General features: G+C 40.5%; 3 protein-coding genes across 3 annotated transcripts in view; 1 reads left to right on the top strand and 2 right to left on the bottom strand.

Moving 5' to 3' along the window:
- Positions 1-1,087, bottom strand: part of extl3 (exostosin-like glycosyltransferase 3) — a 37,921-nt gene extending 36,834 nt beyond the window's left edge. Inside the window, exon 1 of the mRNA XM_072446326.1 lies at positions 879-1,087. The gene's annotated coding sequence lies outside the window, so the exon portion shown is untranslated. The remainder of the gene's footprint in view (positions 1-878) is intronic.
- A 1,392-nt stretch (positions 1,088-2,479) lies between these two features.
- On the top strand, positions 2,480-10,687 carry riox1 (ribosomal oxygenase 1). Its single transcript, XM_072446303.1, has 15 exons — positions 2,480-2,612; positions 2,757-2,906; positions 3,925-4,061; positions 4,718-4,817; positions 4,891-5,004; positions 5,770-5,876; positions 5,956-6,063; positions 6,536-6,570; positions 7,086-7,264; positions 7,354-7,458; positions 8,098-8,239; positions 8,442-8,562; positions 10,000-10,099; positions 10,165-10,251; positions 10,341-10,687. The coding sequence occupies exons 1-15, from the start codon at positions 2,526-2,528 to the stop codon at positions 10,413-10,415; spliced, it is 1,647 nt and encodes a 548-aa protein (XP_072302404.1). The 5' UTR covers positions 2,480-2,525; the 3' UTR covers positions 10,416-10,687.
- Positions 10,688-10,716: 29 nt separating this feature from the next.
- LOC140360867 (NADH dehydrogenase [ubiquinone] 1 beta subcomplex subunit 1) lies at positions 10,717-12,360 on the bottom strand. Its single transcript, XM_072446317.1, has 3 exons — positions 12,265-12,360; positions 11,807-11,951; positions 10,717-10,855 (listed from the first exon to the last, which is right to left on the bottom strand). The coding sequence occupies exons 2-3, from the start codon at positions 11,944-11,946 to the stop codon at positions 10,819-10,821; spliced, it is 177 nt and encodes a 58-aa protein (XP_072302418.1). The 5' UTR covers positions 11,947-11,951; positions 12,265-12,360; the 3' UTR covers positions 10,717-10,818.
- Positions 12,361-17,612: the final 5,252 nt, after the last annotated feature.

Genomic DNA, 17,612 nt, shown 5'->3' with positions numbered 1-17,612 from the left:
GAGTGAGTTTCCCCCATCGATCAGGCCTGCGCAATCTATCCTCTGCCACTCAAACCGCAAAGGCTGCAATAATTTAGAAGAATGTCCACTGGGAACAGCCATATATAAACAGATTCTGAAATGCATGTGGTGATCTTCTTTTACTGTGTTTGTGGTCGCTCCCATGTCATGTGCTCCTCGTGTTGTTTACAACGTGCACTCTGAACAGAATACTACTTTTTTAAAAACAAATCTCGCAAATCTAGTAGTCGCAATTGAAAGACGCGCAGCCCCAATTAAAGTCTCAAAACTTAGACTTAACATTGCATTGAAGAATGAGCAAAATACAATGGGACAAGTAACTTCTTAATAATTAACATATCCTGCGTGCATCTGGCTGCACGAGCTCACCACAACGACAAGAAGTATATATATTTTTTTAATCCTGTAGTAAAATCGCATTTGCACACAACTCAGAAGAACGATTTTTTTTAAATGCATGACATATATACAAAATGAATGCCGGGTTTATCCTTTTGTTTGTAAGTAGACACAAACTGCACCGGTTTAGGTTGACGTGTGCCTCTGGATAGTGCAAGCAGGCAGATCTTGAACTATCCCAGAGCATGTGCACAATCCAACCAACTGCGCGTAAAATAAAAATACAATAAAAATGCATAAAAAGAAGACACGGCGATGGTACTGATGCTGGTGCCGGGGCAACGTGCGTCTGCTCACGGGTCAGAGAACGCAAGTGGTCGCGGTGCAAAGACACACGGGGCCATAGGTCTGATCTGGCCAATTAGCACAGCAGCTAGCCCCCCCGGTAATGGTCACAACAAAACGCATTTCTTACTCCGCTGGCGCACCGACCCAGGCTAGCTGCTCTTGCTACTCACCCGGGAGAAGAGTCCGGGGCTTAAATCCAACTCCACGACGCGCAGTGGATTCGTCAGACCGGGGAAAAGGCGCAGATCTTAGGGGCTGGTGGTGGAAAGTCCCCTGGCAAACCCGAGGTGGTGCCAGCGGCGCTCACGGCTCCATTAAAAGCTTCATTGTTGGAGCGACGGCTGGACACGGACAAACGGCACCGACAGCACGCTGCAAGGCATTGTGGGAAACGGCGAAGAGCGCGGCGGGTTTGCGGGGAAAGTGTTGCGATGGCGCTATCTGGGGGACAAATATAAAACTACAACTTAAGGGACGATTGTTGTTGTGTAAACGTGTGTTTCTTTGTTAATTTACAATAGTTCATAAAAGAAAATTACATCATGGATTGATACATTTTACTGAGAAATGGGCAGATGCTGGATATAGATAGCTTAAATTAAAAAAAATATGGTTGTTGTAGATTCATCTTTACAACATTTGTTATGATTGCTCTTGAACGACGCCACCCTTGTCGGGTTCCCGGACAGCAATGAGAGACTGACTTAATGAAATACACTGCCCCTCTGCCCCCCTTTGTGCTGACAGACACATTACAGTGGACTTCTACCTTGGCACCACTATCACCCAGGGCCTGCAGCGGGAGCCCACATCAGCTGCCTCATCAAGAAGGTACCACAGAGGAGGTACTTCGTTTCGGCATCAAAAGATAAGGTACACTTTATTATCCCCATAGGGAAATTTGTCCTCTGCATTTAACGCATCCTTCAATACCCCTGGGGCATCTCCTCAGGAGCCTTGGTCGCTCAGGGGACCCATCTGCTGAAGAAAGCCACCTTGCTAGCGCAGATGATGGTGCAGTTCTACACGGCCATCATTGAGACATCCTCACCTCCTCCATCACTGTGTGGTACGCTGGAGCCACAGCCAGGGACAAAGAGAGACTACAGCACATTGTGCGCTTTGCTGAGAAGGTGATCAGCTGCAGACTTCCATCTCTGCAGGACCTGTACGTCTCCAGGACTCTGGGACGAGCAGATCAGATCACAGCCGACCCTTCTCACTCTAGACTATTTGAGGACAGTTTCTTTGATTCCCTTGGCTGTTGGACGTATGGACACTTTTTATCAGTTTAGTTACATTAATGACTCATGTCAAAAACACTCTTTTTACAGTTGTTCTGTCATTAGTGTATGATTTTCATCTGCAGTCGCAACATTTTACTAACTAGGCTAGTTATCCGAACACCTTATTTTATGGATGCCTTTTTTGAAAATAATTTCTATTTGACTATTATTATTCATTGTTTTATGTTGCTCCATATCGGCGAAGAAAGTTAGTTTTTACCTTTTTTTGTTGGCAATAAAACTTTTCTAATGGGATAGATTCTGGGATTCATGTCTGTATACAAGACTGTCTTGTCTACAAAAGTATATTTTTGGTTAATATAGTAACAATAAGAGTGTCTTATTCTTATAGTTATTATTAGAAACAATTTCAACTAGTTTGTTACAAACATCGTGCTGCAGTAGACACTCCATGCAAACACTGTCCATTCAGAGGCGCTGTTTGCTCCAAAGCTGTGCGAACATATTTAAAAGTAGAAGAAAATGACGGTCGCAGCTTGATGACGTTTACAACAACAGAGCCAAAGCAAAATGGAGAGAAAACACATGTCTGCTTTTGCTTTGTATAAAAATATGTCTGCAGACCAGCCTCCACCTGCCAAAAGACCTTCTCTGCAGGTAATATTAAACAAAATAACAATTATATTGTCAATGATCTGCTGACTTTATTTCTGGGACCAACTTTACCTAAACCCATGTGCTAGTGCTACCTACCTGCAATACAAAGCAAACCTTACAAACCTTTTTATGTGTTCCCTTAAGGCGCCAGCTAAGAAGAAAAAGAAAAAGTCAAATGGGATTGTAAAAAATAACAACAACAACAGCCAAGTGAAGCAGCCAATCAGGGCAAAAAAGAGGAAAATCCAAAATACAGTTGCAGAGTCTCCAGCAAAACCTGAGCTCCATTCAGAGGTAAGAATATTTTTGAATATAATTATTTGCTTGTGCATTTTTGTGTTAAATTTAGATTGTATTTTAAATGATTGCTCCAACTAGATGTGGGCTATAGACAGAAAAATGTGTCATATTGTAGAAACAGTTTTGGAGATTTGCAAATGTTGAATATTTTGCATATTGTTTTTAGTAAAATGCTGAAAAAACTGCAGAAATGTTAAAAATGAAATACAAAAGTTTAAACAAGAATATAAAGTGATATCTCTTCACTTTTGTGAGTAATTTTACAGCCCATTCACATTTGTCTGACACTTAAACCTCATCTAACAATTTTAAATAATTGTTTCAGCATATGTAAATAAAATACACAGAGGTTCATGTTTGTCACACCTCAAGTTTTTAAAATATGAATCACAACATTGCTGATTAAATGATCATTGGTCGATCGATCCTTCTGCCAGGAAAAAGGATCCTTTTTTTGAACAGAAATGTACAAATCTGTCTTCAATCGGCATACCCATCCTCAAGAAACTAAAACCAAGAAAAGGCAATAAGGCTAATCAGATGCTAAGATGCTAATTTGGGAGACTCGGGTGACGGTTCACACCTCAGAGTAGCTCAGTGGACTTAACTAACAGATACTCCTCAGTCACTACATTTCCAAGCACAAAGACATTTGACTGTGCTTAAAAAATAGGCTCAAATCGTCTTCCCCCAACTCAGTCAGATAATTTCCGCTCGAGTTTACATGCAAGAGAGTAATCAATTCAAAAGGAGAGCAGAGTAACGCCCCGATCACTGTGAATGCTGTTTCAGAGCAAGGACTGGTGAGAGGGAGTTCTTCTGAAGGAGCGCACAGATTAGGAAAGGGTGGAGAATTTAAATATGACAACCATCAGAGGCATGATTTACACAAAAGAAATAGCAGAATTAAATTGGCTATAAAAGTTACTTATTCAACACTAAACGCCTCATAAAGTTTTGGCCTGTCCTGTTAAGTTACAAGATGTCACTTATTCCACTCTTTTGGCTGCAGGAGGAGCAGTTTGGAGCTGGTGAAGAGTGCTTAGACACTTTATTGAAGGAGTTATCAGGAGTAAACAACAGCCGAGAGAGAGCCAGCAGGTTATTCCAATGGCTCATCAACCCCATCCCAGCCAAAGCCTTCTTCAGGTACTTTCAAACTTACATTTACATTGCTTTTGAATCCAACTGTAGCCTTTTGGAGATCTTAACACCTTTCAAAGTACTCAAACCATACTTTAGATAAGTACAACAGTAGAACAGCACTGTCTCAAAATTGCAGTACTTGAGGCCCTCGTTTACTGGCACACACCGTCTTGCAGTAAACCACCCTGCGTCAGCGCTTTCATTTTTTGTATATATATTTTTAATAGGTGGTGTGCTATGTAACTTTTCTGATGAAGTGTCACCTGCTTGTCTCTGGAGATATTGTTTATAGTATAGTTATTGTTTTAGACTAGAATGTTCAAAAGTATGGCATTAACGCTATCTAGCTTGCATTTAAATTACAACCGCTCAAAAATATGTATTCTTGTGGTCAATGGCCTCACCGTGCCATAGATCTGTCCTGTAACTTGGCCTGGTAGCCGCAATGTTTGTTCTCATGTAGATGGGTGTCATACTGTGTGTGGAACATTCGAGGCAAAGTGATAACATCTTCATGGAGCTGAGCACCTCCACTGTTCCAAAGCACGACCATTTCATCTTGCATTTTGTGTACAAGGCACTTTGGGTTGACATAAAGGCGTAATAACAATATAATGCATGAATTTTCATACAGAAAAGGGGATATTTTCTTCTTACAGAGAAACTTGGGAAAAGAAGCCCATCATTGTTCAACGCAGAAATCCTAATTACTACAAGGGTCTTTTCTCCACTGCTGAGCTTGACCGAATATTAAGACAAGTAGGTCAACTCTCTACACTGTGAATTAATGAACTACTTGACAGATTTGAACAATATTGTACTGTACGTTTAGGAGGACGTTCAGTATGGAGTGAACCTGGATGTGACCAGCTACACAGAGGGTAAAAGAGAGACCCATAATCCCCCTGGGAGAGCTCTGCCGTACACTGTGTGGGACTTCTATGATGTAAGGCTAAAGCTGCATATCTCAAATGATCATACAGTAACCAGTGTATTAGATCTGTGTTGATTGTTTTCCTCTGTGGGGTTCATTAAAACTCCTGGACTATCTTTAGAAAATAAACAAATAAAACTGTCTTGGATATTCATAATGTTATATAACTTGTTTGGAGGAGGATGAGTGCGGTGATTTGGAGTTCAAGGACTTTCTTCTTGTTTTGGTCCAGTTTTAGTTTGAGTTCTAGACCTTTTGTTTAGTCCTCGTTTTAGTTAAGAATGAGACCATGTCTAGACTTGGTCTAGTTATAATTTACCCTGGGTTGGACTATGTTAAATAACCACTGTGGGCAGTAAGAAAGAACGATTGCGGTAATTGAAATAAAAAATGCAATGTCAAACATACCAAATAATCAAAGGATGCAATTATTTAGGATATTAGGGGATTCTCTACAAGCATGGTCAGTCTGCAACAATGACTTGACTATTCAAATACCTCAGATACCTCTTTAAAGAATCATTGTCTAGACTTCACAGACTCAAAAATGCCCACTTTGTGCTGAAAAGAGGTTAAAATTACAAATACTTTGCAGTTCTTTGATAAGAAGAAAAACAATTTATTCTTGCATATTATCTAACAGTAAATCTTTAGTCAGCAGATTGTGTGTTTGTTAAGATGTTAATTTGTGCCATGAAAAAACATTCTGGCAGTATAATTAAAGTATATAATTATTTTGATTTTAATCCATCACAACAAAGTGTTTCTTCCCGTCAGAGTGGCTGCTCTCTGCGCTTGCTGAACCCTCAGGCCTTCTCCTCCTCCGTCTGGAGCGTGCTGTCCATCCTGCAGGAGCATTTTGGCAGCATGGCCGGAGCCAATGTGTAAGCTTTTTTATTTTTTGTATGCTCTGAACTATTTCTGGTTTTGAACTGTCTGTTCTAATGTGTGTCATATGTCAAGATACCTGACTCCTCCTGGCACACAGGGGTTTGCCCCACATTACGATGACATTGAAGCCTTCATCGTTCAGCTGGAGGGAAAGAAACATTGGCGTGTGTACAGTCCAAGGTAACACAAAACACTTGTTAAGCATTTGAGTCTCACTCAGTGCAGACTGTGCAGTTGTGACTTTGGGCGGGGGGTGCGGGAAATTGTTGCTGTTGATGGAATGTTTTTAATGAGGACAAATGAATACAGGTAATGATTGGTTAAAATAAATAGTTGAAGAGCGGGGCGGAGGAGCGAGCGGGGCGGAGGAGGGAGGAGGAGGGAGAGCGGGGCGGAGCGGGGGGGAGAGCGGGGTGGAGGAGGAGGAAGCTAATAAAGAGTTTAATAAAAACTGGGTTACTTAATGACCATGCAGCTGGCCAACACAAAGTTTTAAAACCAGAACTTAAAATAGCTACTGACCTCAAAAGGCCCTTTTTAAACGTAAAACACGGGGTGCCTCGGCCCCTGAAAGGCACTTGTGTAAGCTAATGTTTCTCTGAGAGTAGTTAAATTTGTGCATTTGAAATAATGTTTTTTTTTTTCATTGCAGGTCAGAAAATGAGGTGTTACCAGTGCTTTCAAGTTGTAAGTATTTCCCAAAGATGTCGTGCACTTCTGCCACTTCCATCATAGTCCGAGGACCCTCTCACTATGTGCTGGCAATTCTTAGGAAATTTGTCTATATTTTAAAAACACAAATCTGGGAAGAAAAAGACAGTTTGTGTCCAAATAAATAAACAATATTTTATAGAATGTCTTCAATTTAATGTATGACTATATTGTTTTTTTCAAAATCTTAATTTCTAATTAGATTTCTAATGTGCGTTTTTCCTTTCTGTTTGTTTTAATACTATAAAACTCATGCCTCACTATTAGACATTGATGCAGGCACATTTGCAGTAGTCTGAGGGCCAATCACAATAATACAAGCAGAACGTGAAAGTGATTGAAGAATCTTATATTCATGGATATGTGCATGAAGCTTTTTGTGTCTAATACTTTTGACTATACATGTAATTTTGTAACATTCTTTTACTATAGCTTTTAAAATATGCATCTTTATTGTTTTTACGCATTCAATTTCTCATTTCTCACTCCAGCAAACTTTGACCAGTCTGAGATTGGGGAGCCCATCCTGGAGGTGGTGCTCGAGGCTGGGGACCTCCTGTACTTCCCCCGGGGGTTCATCCACCAGGGCGACTGCCTGCCTGACGCACACTCCATGCACATCACCATCTCCTCCTACCAGAAGAACAACTGGGGCGACCTGCTCCTCAAGGTGTTTCCCACACACACACGACACTGATGGCACCAGTGTGGGACCATCAACACTGGTTATGTCATATCCCATAATCGTATGTTTTTCAGATGATGCCGGCTGCTTTGGAGATCGCGATGGAGGAGGATGTGGAGTACAGGCAGGGCTTACCGCTCGACTATCTGACCTATATGGGAGTGCAGAATTCAGACAAGGTCATTATTTTCACATCCACTGTTTATGCCAAAGCTGGGATATTCGACATCTTTCTCGTTAGAAAGTCCACTGTATTTTCCGCACTATAAATCGCACCAAAGTATGAGTCGCACCAGCCAAAAAAAGCATAATAGAGAAGAAAAAAACATAAGTTACACTGGAGTATGAAATGTGGTTGCAAGTGTGAAAATAACAAATAATATCACATATAAGTCGCTCCGGAGTATAAGTATATAAGTATAAATATAAGTATAAGTTGCACCTCGGCCAAAACTATCAAAAAAGGAGAAACTTATAGTCCGGAAAATACGTTAAGTCTACAATTGTTGAAGACTGTATTGGTGATGAGGTAAATTATTCTGATGAACGTTTTCCCTGTCCGTCCTTATTAACTTGTACATTTTTATTTGATCGATTTTAATCTTGAAAAATAATGTTATTCATAAATCATACATTTTCCATGATTGCCAATAAGGCCATAACATTAGCGGCGCGTTTGTTGCCAGATGATCAGCGTTCAACATTTGTGTATCTTCAGCGTGGGTGTTTCTGCCTCTACTATAGAATAGATTGGCCCTCAGCATCAGTTGTTGCACATGAAAAGCACCAGCTGACCTTGCCATTTCCCCCCCGTCCAGGACGACCCACGCAGGGGGAAATTCCTCTCTCGCATCGAACAGTTGGTAAAGAAGTTGACCCAGTATGCGCCTGTCGATGCTGCCGTGGATCTGAAGGCCAGAGACTTCATGCACGACTGCCTCCCTCCCAAGCTCACACCAGGTATATATATGTAAACAGCTTCAAGAAAACATGTTTCAAGTGTACGTGGATTACGAATATTCATGATAATAACGCTGTAATCATTAAAAAAAAGTCCTTGAAGGCTCATAATACTATGCAATCGCACGTAGGGCTGCATGTTATGTTTCAAAAAAGGAAATACAGTTCATTTTTCACACTATTGTATCTTTCATTTCAACAGACGAATTGGCCAGCAGCGTGCAGGGGGTGCCGGCGAGGTGGCACTGCGGGCAGACCGTGGACGTGGGCTCGCCGATCACAACTCAGACCAAAATCCGCCTGGTCCGCGCCGCCTGTGCGAGGTGCGGACCGCTGTTTTTACTCATGCATTTCTCCTCACGCTCACGACACGGCATCAGGCGTAACGGACACCCACGAGCACTTAGCCAGGAACAGACAAGGTCACATAATACCCCTGAAAATGATTGATTATATTTAGCCCATTTCCATTACCGTAAGCTGTTTCTCATAACATTTTACGACCCTATTTATCTTGGCAGGAAAAAATGCACGTATGCCCTTGTCTTGAAATTATTTATTTTTCCAATTTTTTTTTTTGTTTTCAAGACATGTACTTGCCTGTCCTTGGTCTGTGACTGTACGTTAGAATAAGCTCCATCTGGGTGTCGTCGTGTCCTTGCGTTAGATTGCTTTCAATTCAGATCCTTGAGGTAATTAAGGACAAGTTGAGCATATAAATGAGATGAAACCAAGCCTTTTTTGGAATTAATTTTAATGTGGCTGTCTGAAACGATAATAAGCTGAGGCAGGTTGTTTAAATCTTGTAGGTCGCGGGCTGCAGGATTTATTGCAGTGCGATAAACTAAAAAACTGCAGTTGTACACAGAATAAAAATAAAAACGCAACGTTTGTTTCATGGGCCATTATTGATTGGAATAATAATAAGACGGAATTTGACAAATTTGTGAACAATATTTGCGAGATATGGGTCTTTTGTGTACATAGAAACGGTTTCATAGCTTGGAGGCCAGCTCATGAAAAATTAAGGCAAAAACAAAAGTGTTGCATTTATATTTTTGTTCAGAGAAAAGTAATGTCCTCATATAACATATATAATGTTGTAAGATTCTGACACTGAGCTGCTTGTCTCTGGAAATGTATTTAAAAGGGAGCATAAGCTTAAAACCTCATAAGTCAATTTTTTTTTTCATATTGTTAGAAAATCATTAGCTCACTCAAAGTTGTATTTTGATAGATTCTTTCATGTTCACAATCTATGCACACTGCTCTGCACTTCAGATCACATGTGCAGGGTTCAATATAGTAGCTATTTTATTTATTGTTATAACCTTTGGGCCGTAGGCTTGACAGGACAGTGTAGTGTGAAATGGAAATTGTGGGATCCAGAACTCCCAACGCTGGCAGCACACAGAGCCTGGGATACGTACAATCCACTCCACCACGCAGCGGCACGTGACCGTTTCACAACAAATTATAATACGCTTATAGTTACCATGAAGCTCATGAAAAATGAAGGCAAAAACAAAAGTGTTGCATTTATATTTTTGTTCAGAGAAAAGTAATGTCCTCATATATAAGTCAACGGTCCCATTTCTATTACAAAGCCATTTCAGATCAATATTGTGGTTTACAACGAATAAAATGTAAAATCAAGATTTACGTTTAATAGTTTAATACTAAATTCTCAAGGGAAAGACTGTCATTGTGTATGTCTAAGTTTCTTCTGTGAATAACTGTTCTGTTTGAATGCGTCTCAGGTTGTGCAGTGACGGAGATGTTGTTAATCTGTACTACACAACAAACAACTCCAGAGTTTACCACAAGGAAGAAATCAAAAGTTTCCAAGTAAAAGTAGAGGTTTGTAACATTAGATTGCAAATAATGTGCACAAATAAAAGGGTTAACGTTATGTCTCGTCACAGAATACAGATGCTATAGAGTTTCTCATCCACTCGTATCCCAAGTTTGTGACTGTTGGAAGTGTCCCGTGTGACTCTGCAGATGACCGGGTATATAGATCGAATTATTTCAGAGTATTCTTCATTTGTGTACTCCTTGCACTACTTTAATCAAATTCATTTTTCTTTTATCTCAACAGATTGTGTTGGTTGAATCACTTTTTGAGAGGGGGATCATCCACACTGAACAACTTCTGAAAGAAACTTCTATTTAGGGCATTAACAAATGAATGTCACCCCTTTGACCCATACGCATAACACTTATTACCCTGCATTGTGTTCAATCATGCAACAAGTCAGAACTTGGAACACGACAACTTTTGGACATTTCAAAACTAAAATTGTGAAAAGGTAACATTTTACTTCTGTGTCCTCACTTTAAAATGATATATTTAGTGGGAGAGTAATAGTTGCTCGACATTGCGTCTATTAATAGTTTGCAGTATTAAAAAAACGATTTACAAGATCCAACCATTGCAGCATGTTTTAAATAAATATTTTCAGACGATTTGTGCCTTTATTGTGAAAGATCATTTTTTATTAGATACAGTTAATCATATTTCTGAATTTTTACAACACATAAATATTCTGATTTGAGGTCACGTGTTCTGGGCTCGACTACTTCCATGTCACCTCCTCCCCAGGCTTCAAGTCCCTAAGAAGAAGAAGAAGAAGAAGAAGAAGAGGAGAAATGTTTTATACAGTGGCATTCACAAATAGTCTTCAGGTTTTATCATTTGACTGCTTTACTTTTTTTCATCAAGCCATTAATTAATTTAGAAAGCCAAGTCCTAAAACTTCAAGAATGAGATTGACTTTTCCCACTTCTAAAAAATATTCACATAGTTTGTGTTTACATTGCACTAAATGCCCTTTACATTAGTCTGTAATACATCTCTACTTTCTATTATCCTTGGTAAGCAACTTCTGTAGCCACTGCCGCCCCGGGGCAGATTTACACTATGTGGCTGCCTTTCTGTACCAATACCACATTCATGCAGTCAACGTGAATCATCTCAGCTCAAAACAAACGCTATTGCCTGCCATCCAATTATTTCAATTCATTTCCCATTAATAAGACTATTGTAGACCACTATACAGTCCAACTGATCCTGCCATAGTTTCAAAAAGGGGGGGGTAAATATTTGTTCCTGGGTATTTTGTTTTGTTGTTTTGTGAAGGACTTTTTGTTATTTTTCTGTATTACGATAAGCTCTGAGCTGTAGACAGTTGAATAAAAACCTATGACTGACTTCTAAAGTGTTCCATTTTTTTTTGGCTGTTTAACGATGCACATTTAAAATGTTGGGGACAAGGCTGCTTTACAGTTATTGTGTCAGTGACCTACATTAAATCTACATTTTCATCAGCAATATATCAGTCTTGAAAATGTGTTATTGTGACAGGTCTAGTATTGTCATCTTAAAAACTAAACATGAAATTATACCGTTCAGCAAGGTACAGTTTACAGATTGAAAACGTGACATTTAAACTAACTTTTTTTGTATTAACAATTGTAATGGGGAAACACTGGGATTAATGCAAGATTGTATACATAAATGACTGTGCCATCAACTCTTCACTCTGCAGCCCTTTTTGCCCTCACCTTCTGAAGAGCAGACTTTTGTTTCTGAAGGAGGTCAGCTTCTCGTCCTGTTTTCTGTCCAGGTACATGCCAATCACAAAGCCCATGGGCACTAGGATGTGCATCCAGTGATTTCTGACAAGTGCTGCAAGGTTTGTCATCTTTCCTACACAAACAGTAACATTTAATAGCATTGCATCATTTAGATTCATATATTACACCCCACCGGCACTTAAAACACATTAAAATAGTTAAATCAATCCACTATATGCAACAATACGTTACAAAGAGTAAGCTTTCAACAATGCAGTTCAAATTACATACATTTGTGTTGCTAATCAGGCTAGCTTGTCAGTTAGCATCAGTCACATCTTTCAAGTACTAGAGATAAATCTTTCTTTAGCTAATGAGTTAGTGATTAAAGGTAACGGGCCATTAAATAATTACACACTCTGAATTGGTAAAACTTTGAAATATACCTTATTTTTATCCAATATTTTCGAAAAAGCCGTGGCCTCCAGCTCCTCGTTTTGCAGGCAGAGGACATCGGACCGAACCACCTACTAGTGCGGGATTTGGGAAATACTACTTTCAAAATATGTATAATTTAAACAAAACATGACACAATCTTACCATTAAACCTCTTTTTGAATTTGATTGATCACATGTCATATTACTACTTATGACGATGACTGTTGAGTTATTTTACATGAATGAATGTTATTTTTTTTACTCCCCCTGGTACAGTTGGTACGAACCGCTACACTGTCCAAGCAGTTGAGACGAGGAGCCTGCAGACCGGAGACCGGAGGGACAGCAGTTTGAAGCCAGCGCTTTCACGGTGCGGGTTCACAACACACGAACAGCGCCAATATTGTGTTCAGTGGATTAAAATGGTACAACACAACAGCCACGGTTATGTTGAACGACGCCAGACGTGAAGTTTGATCGCTTTTTTTGCATGAATCAAACCAATATACACATTTCTATCTACATCTTTGACAATGTTAATGACTCATTTAATTAAAAAAATAAAAAAATAAAACAATTGGGCATTGTCTGCAGTCTTCTTTACTAGCATATATGTTTGTAAGTGCACTGTATTTGAAGGGATGCTTTTAAATAAACTATGAATAAATGTTTTATAATTGAGTCCATGTAGCTACTCGGTTATTTTTAACGTTAACTTACACTACAATATTCTCCTATTCATGCTTTGATGATAGAATGTGTATTAAAAATAAAAATAAATCAATAATGAATTAACACAAAGCGGCGAGTAACACATGTAGTGAGAAATATAGATAATCACAGGCAGTACCTTTATGTACCATGAAAATAAAGTTTTTTACGATTGAATAAACACTAAAATCTAAAGTTTAGCCCAATTATCAAAACCTTACACTCAAGAAGCAAAACTCGGCCTCAGATCTGCACCACTGTAAACACAATAAGTCAGTTCACACTTTGTGCAAAACAACACACACAGTGATTTGCAACATTAAACACAGTTGTATGAATTTAGACACAGAAGTTTATCAAAATGTCACTTCTTTGCAATTCTAAAGCACTGACTGTCAAATGACCACACCTATGTCTCAATCCATTGAACACTGCCATCAGGTGACCAAACACAAGATCGCTTAATTGTAGACGCACCAATCAGATTCAAGCACTATAAAAATGCAGCAGGTGAGTTCACCAAACTGAACCAAAATGGAAGGAAGAGGAAAAGGAAGAGTGAGGATGAGAAGGAGGAAGAGGAGAAGGAGAAGAAGGAGGCAGAGGCCGTGCCAGAGGTCGAGGTCGAGGTAGGGGTAAAGGTAGAGGAAGAGGAAGTGGAAGAATTCAAGCAGGAGGAAGAGGGGGAGGAGTTTGGGAGGGTTCTTTTTTGTACTGGATAAAATGTAATGTTCATGAAAACTGGGACATTTTTTCTTTTCCGCCATGTTGGCTTGAGTATATGGAAAAAAATAAATTACATTGTTAACAGCATTAGTCTTGTGTCCTGTGTGGTGTCCACAGTCATGTATACAAGTGTGTGTAGTGTTCACTGTGTGTGTTGTTTTGCAAAAAGTGTGAGCAGACATTGTGTGTAGAGTTGAGCAAATCCGAGCGATGTTTTGCAAATTCACGGTGTACTTCACCCATACAACTCTGTGCACTTAGAAGCAGGATTAGCCGAAAGTGTTTAAGGTTTTCAACAGCAGTGTGTAACTGGTGCAAACATAGTTAAGTCATATGCAACGTGTGTGTTTCATATGGTAAAAAAATATGGTTTTGATCAATTAGTGTAGAGTTTTTACAAGAATGTTTCATTTTGCAAAGGAGCTAAGGTGTTTTGATAATTGGGTTTGTGGTTGTGCTAATTGTGTGTAGGGTTTTGCTAAACAAAACAAAACCATCAAAATTGTGTTTATTCAATCGTAAAAAACTGTAATTCATCTGGGGACATCTATATGTTTATAAAAGTAAGTGGTTTTGTTGCTAAGCTAATTCTAACACTTGACTTTGCATTCTATGTACCTTTATCAAATCAAATCAATTTATTTTTGTAAGGCCCAAAATCACAACAACAGTTGCCTCTGAGGGCCACAGGGAGAAATGAATCAACAATGTCTGTGGTGGCGATGAAGTCAGACAATGTCTGTGGTGGCGAGGGAGTCAGACAATGTCTGTGGTGGCGATGGAGTCAGACAATGTCTGTGGTGGCGAGGGACGATGTCCCAGGGTCCTCTGTCCTTAGACTCTCCTTCTCGGCCAGGAAAAACTACAAAAAAAAAACCTCTTTGGGAAAAAAGCGTAGAAACCTGGAGGAGTTCCAGTGAAGGAGAGATCCGACTCTCACAGACGGACAGACGGACACGAGGGAGACTGGAGCTGGACCCACTCTTCAGGCAGATGAGGGACCGACTGAGGCGAGCTGGACCCACTCTTCAGGCAGATGAGGGACCGTCTGAGGCGAGCTGGACCCACTCTTCAGATGAGGGACCGTCTGAGTCAAGCTGGACCCACTCTTCAGGCAGATGAGGGACCGTCTGAGTCAAGCTGGACTTTTATCAAGTTTGTATGATTCATGTTAGCCTTTAGCTTTGAGACAAAAACACTTGACATACAATATTTACATTGTATGTAAAAGACTTAAAATGCTGCCAGTGCTTATCCATCTGTAACTTGCTTACTGCTGTGAGATAATTTAATTTGTATTCATTTGAGCAAGAATCAGAATCAGAATCAGAAAAGGTTTATTGCCATTGTCAAAGAACAGAATTCACAAACATAGGACCTTGTCTTGGTTGGATTGTCTTGGATTCGATGCAACATAAAACAAAGAACAATGAATAAGTCAAAAAGATAAATTACTGTTAAAACAGATAATTAATGGAAGGAGAAGTGAAGATCTGCACTTTTACAGCAACTGGAACCAACCGGTCCCATCACGTGTTTATTTTTCACCAATCTCAGGCTCTGAAATGTTCTCTGCATTTCACGTGACATCACAAAAGTCTAGAAGTCTCGAAGATTGTAAATTTGTTGACCTGGTTTATGGTTCATGTGGGCCTTTATGCATCAGAATCAGAATAAGGTTTATTGCAATTGTCTTTAAACAAAATTCCAAAATATAGGAACTTGCTTTGGTGCAACATACAACAATGAACAATAAAAAGCAATATATCAATTAAGACATGCATTAAAATATATATGCTGTACAGTATATGCTGTACTTTTCGGACTATACAGAGCTTCAGAATAAAAGCTGTGCACCCTGAAATTAGGAAGAAGATAGAAATTGTAAATGTATAAACCGCAGGTGCCCACGTTGTAACACGAGATATTTACACCAAAATAATGATGTTCCACGGAAGTGATGCAGTATTGTCTGTGGACTCGTGGGGCAGGTCTGGCCAAGAAAGTCTGATTTCAAAGCGGCAGGTTCTAAACTGCAGACTGCAGTTTGCTCGCGGAGTGAGCACTAAATGTACAGTTACATTTACAGACATGTGCAGAAAGTGAACATGAAACAAAAACTGTCACAAAGTTCAACCCTTCTCTGTCAGTTTAAATAAACTAAAAATATATATTTTTTTTAACTCCACGGCGTGATTGTTGTCATCTAAAGCAGTCATGCCCAATTTTGGGTCCCCAAAGTGTCAGGGGGTCCTCAAGTTCTTAGAAAATAAACTAGATTGTGTGAATTTGAATGAAGGAATGGCATGTTAATTGCTTCTATGATGTATTTTTATAATCATTAGTGCGCTATAACATATTTATTACCGTAACTACAAAATAATGGCATTTTGCCTCATTAGACAATACTTTTTCAGGAATGAGAAGGATGTTTGGGTTGCCAAGCCAACATATCCACGGGTACAATAAGGGTCACTGGGAGAAAAGGTTAGGAACCAGTGCCATGAGATTTGTATAGCAGGTTTGAAGAGACAATCCCAAACAAATAATGAGAAGGTTCAACATTTGTTGCTTTTTATTTTAGTTATTTATTTCAAAATCAGTAAATCTTCCATAGAGTTACAGGCCCTTATCCATATGAGATTATGACATCATAGAATGTGACAGCATCTTAAGGGATCATCTCAAAATGGGTTGAAGCTGAAAAGTCTTTCTTTTTTTTTTGTCTCTCTCTGGACCCCCTCCCCCCCCCCCCCCCAAAAAGACTTTGTCTGGCTTCACATACAATTTTACGCGTTGATAAAACAATAGTAGCTTGATAGACCCTGCTCACCTCTAGTGAACATCCCTGAACAGGCCTGAAGCTGTTGAGGTCTTTGGCGCGCGGTGTCTTGGGCACAGGTACCAGACAGGAGGTCTTCCAGACCTGTGGTACCACCCTCAGCTTCAGGCTCATGTTGAAGACATGCTCCATAACTCCACACAGTTCATCTGCGCAGGACTTAAGGAGCCTGGGGCTGATGCCGTCAGGTCCTGCAGCCTTCCTCACTTTAATCCTCTTCAGCTCTCTCCTCACCTGTGCTGCTGAGACAGTCAGTGGTTGGCAGGGGGACTGTTTGCTGGGGGGATGGGTGAGTCCAGGCGAAGTGGGGAGCTGATGGTCCGGAGCAGAGGTGTAAAGGGGAACGGGGGTGGGTCATTGTCCGGCTGTGGAAGTGAGGGCATGCAGCTGTGCAGGGGGAGGGGTGGGTGATTAATCAAATCTCAAGAAGTGAGTATTTAAATCGTTCACCCACTGTTGATCCCCCTCTGTCTGGGCTGGGGGGGGGGGGGGGGGGGGGGGGGGGGGGGGTTTGAAGCCCGAGATGGTTTTCAGGCTCCTCCACACTCCCTGAATGTTCTTTTGCTGCAGCTGCTCCTCCATCCTCTTCTTGTAGCCGGCTACCGCCTGCCTGATCTTCCTCCTCAGCTCCTTCTGCACAGTCCTCAGCTCCTCCTTGTTCCCTGACCTGAAGGCTCTCTTCTTCTCCTTCAGCAGAGCCTTCAGTTCACGGTTAATCCACGTCTTGTTGTTTGGAAAACACCGCACCGTCCGGGAGGGAACAATGTTCTCAAAACAGAAGTTGATGTAGTCCGTGATGCACTCTGTGATGGTGTTGATGTCCTCCCCATGGTTGCAAAGCTCGGTCCAGATAGTGGTGCTGAAGCAGTCCCTCAGAGCCTCCTCGCTCTCAGCAAACCACATCCATCACCACACGGGGCACCACAGGCTGCCTGCACACAATAGGTTCATACACAGGCCTCAGATGTACAAGGTACTCACCCGCCGTGCTCTGCGCACGCACTCGCCGCCTAATGTTTGCCCAATGCTCGTTGCTGAGAGAGTTTTTTAGCATTTCAAAACAATTACTGCCACAAC

The sequence above is a fragment of the Eucyclogobius newberryi genome, unplaced genomic scaffold (assembly GCF_026437365.1).
Source record: "Eucyclogobius newberryi isolate DKJ021-1_F unplaced genomic scaffold, fEucNew1.0.hap1 SCAF_1, whole genome shotgun sequence".
In the NCBI taxonomy this organism is placed as follows: Eukaryota; Metazoa; Chordata; class Actinopteri; order Gobiiformes; family Gobiidae; genus Eucyclogobius; species Eucyclogobius newberryi.
The sequence above is the reverse complement of the archived record's forward strand: the minus strand, read 5'-3'. Positions and strand labels throughout refer to the sequence as shown.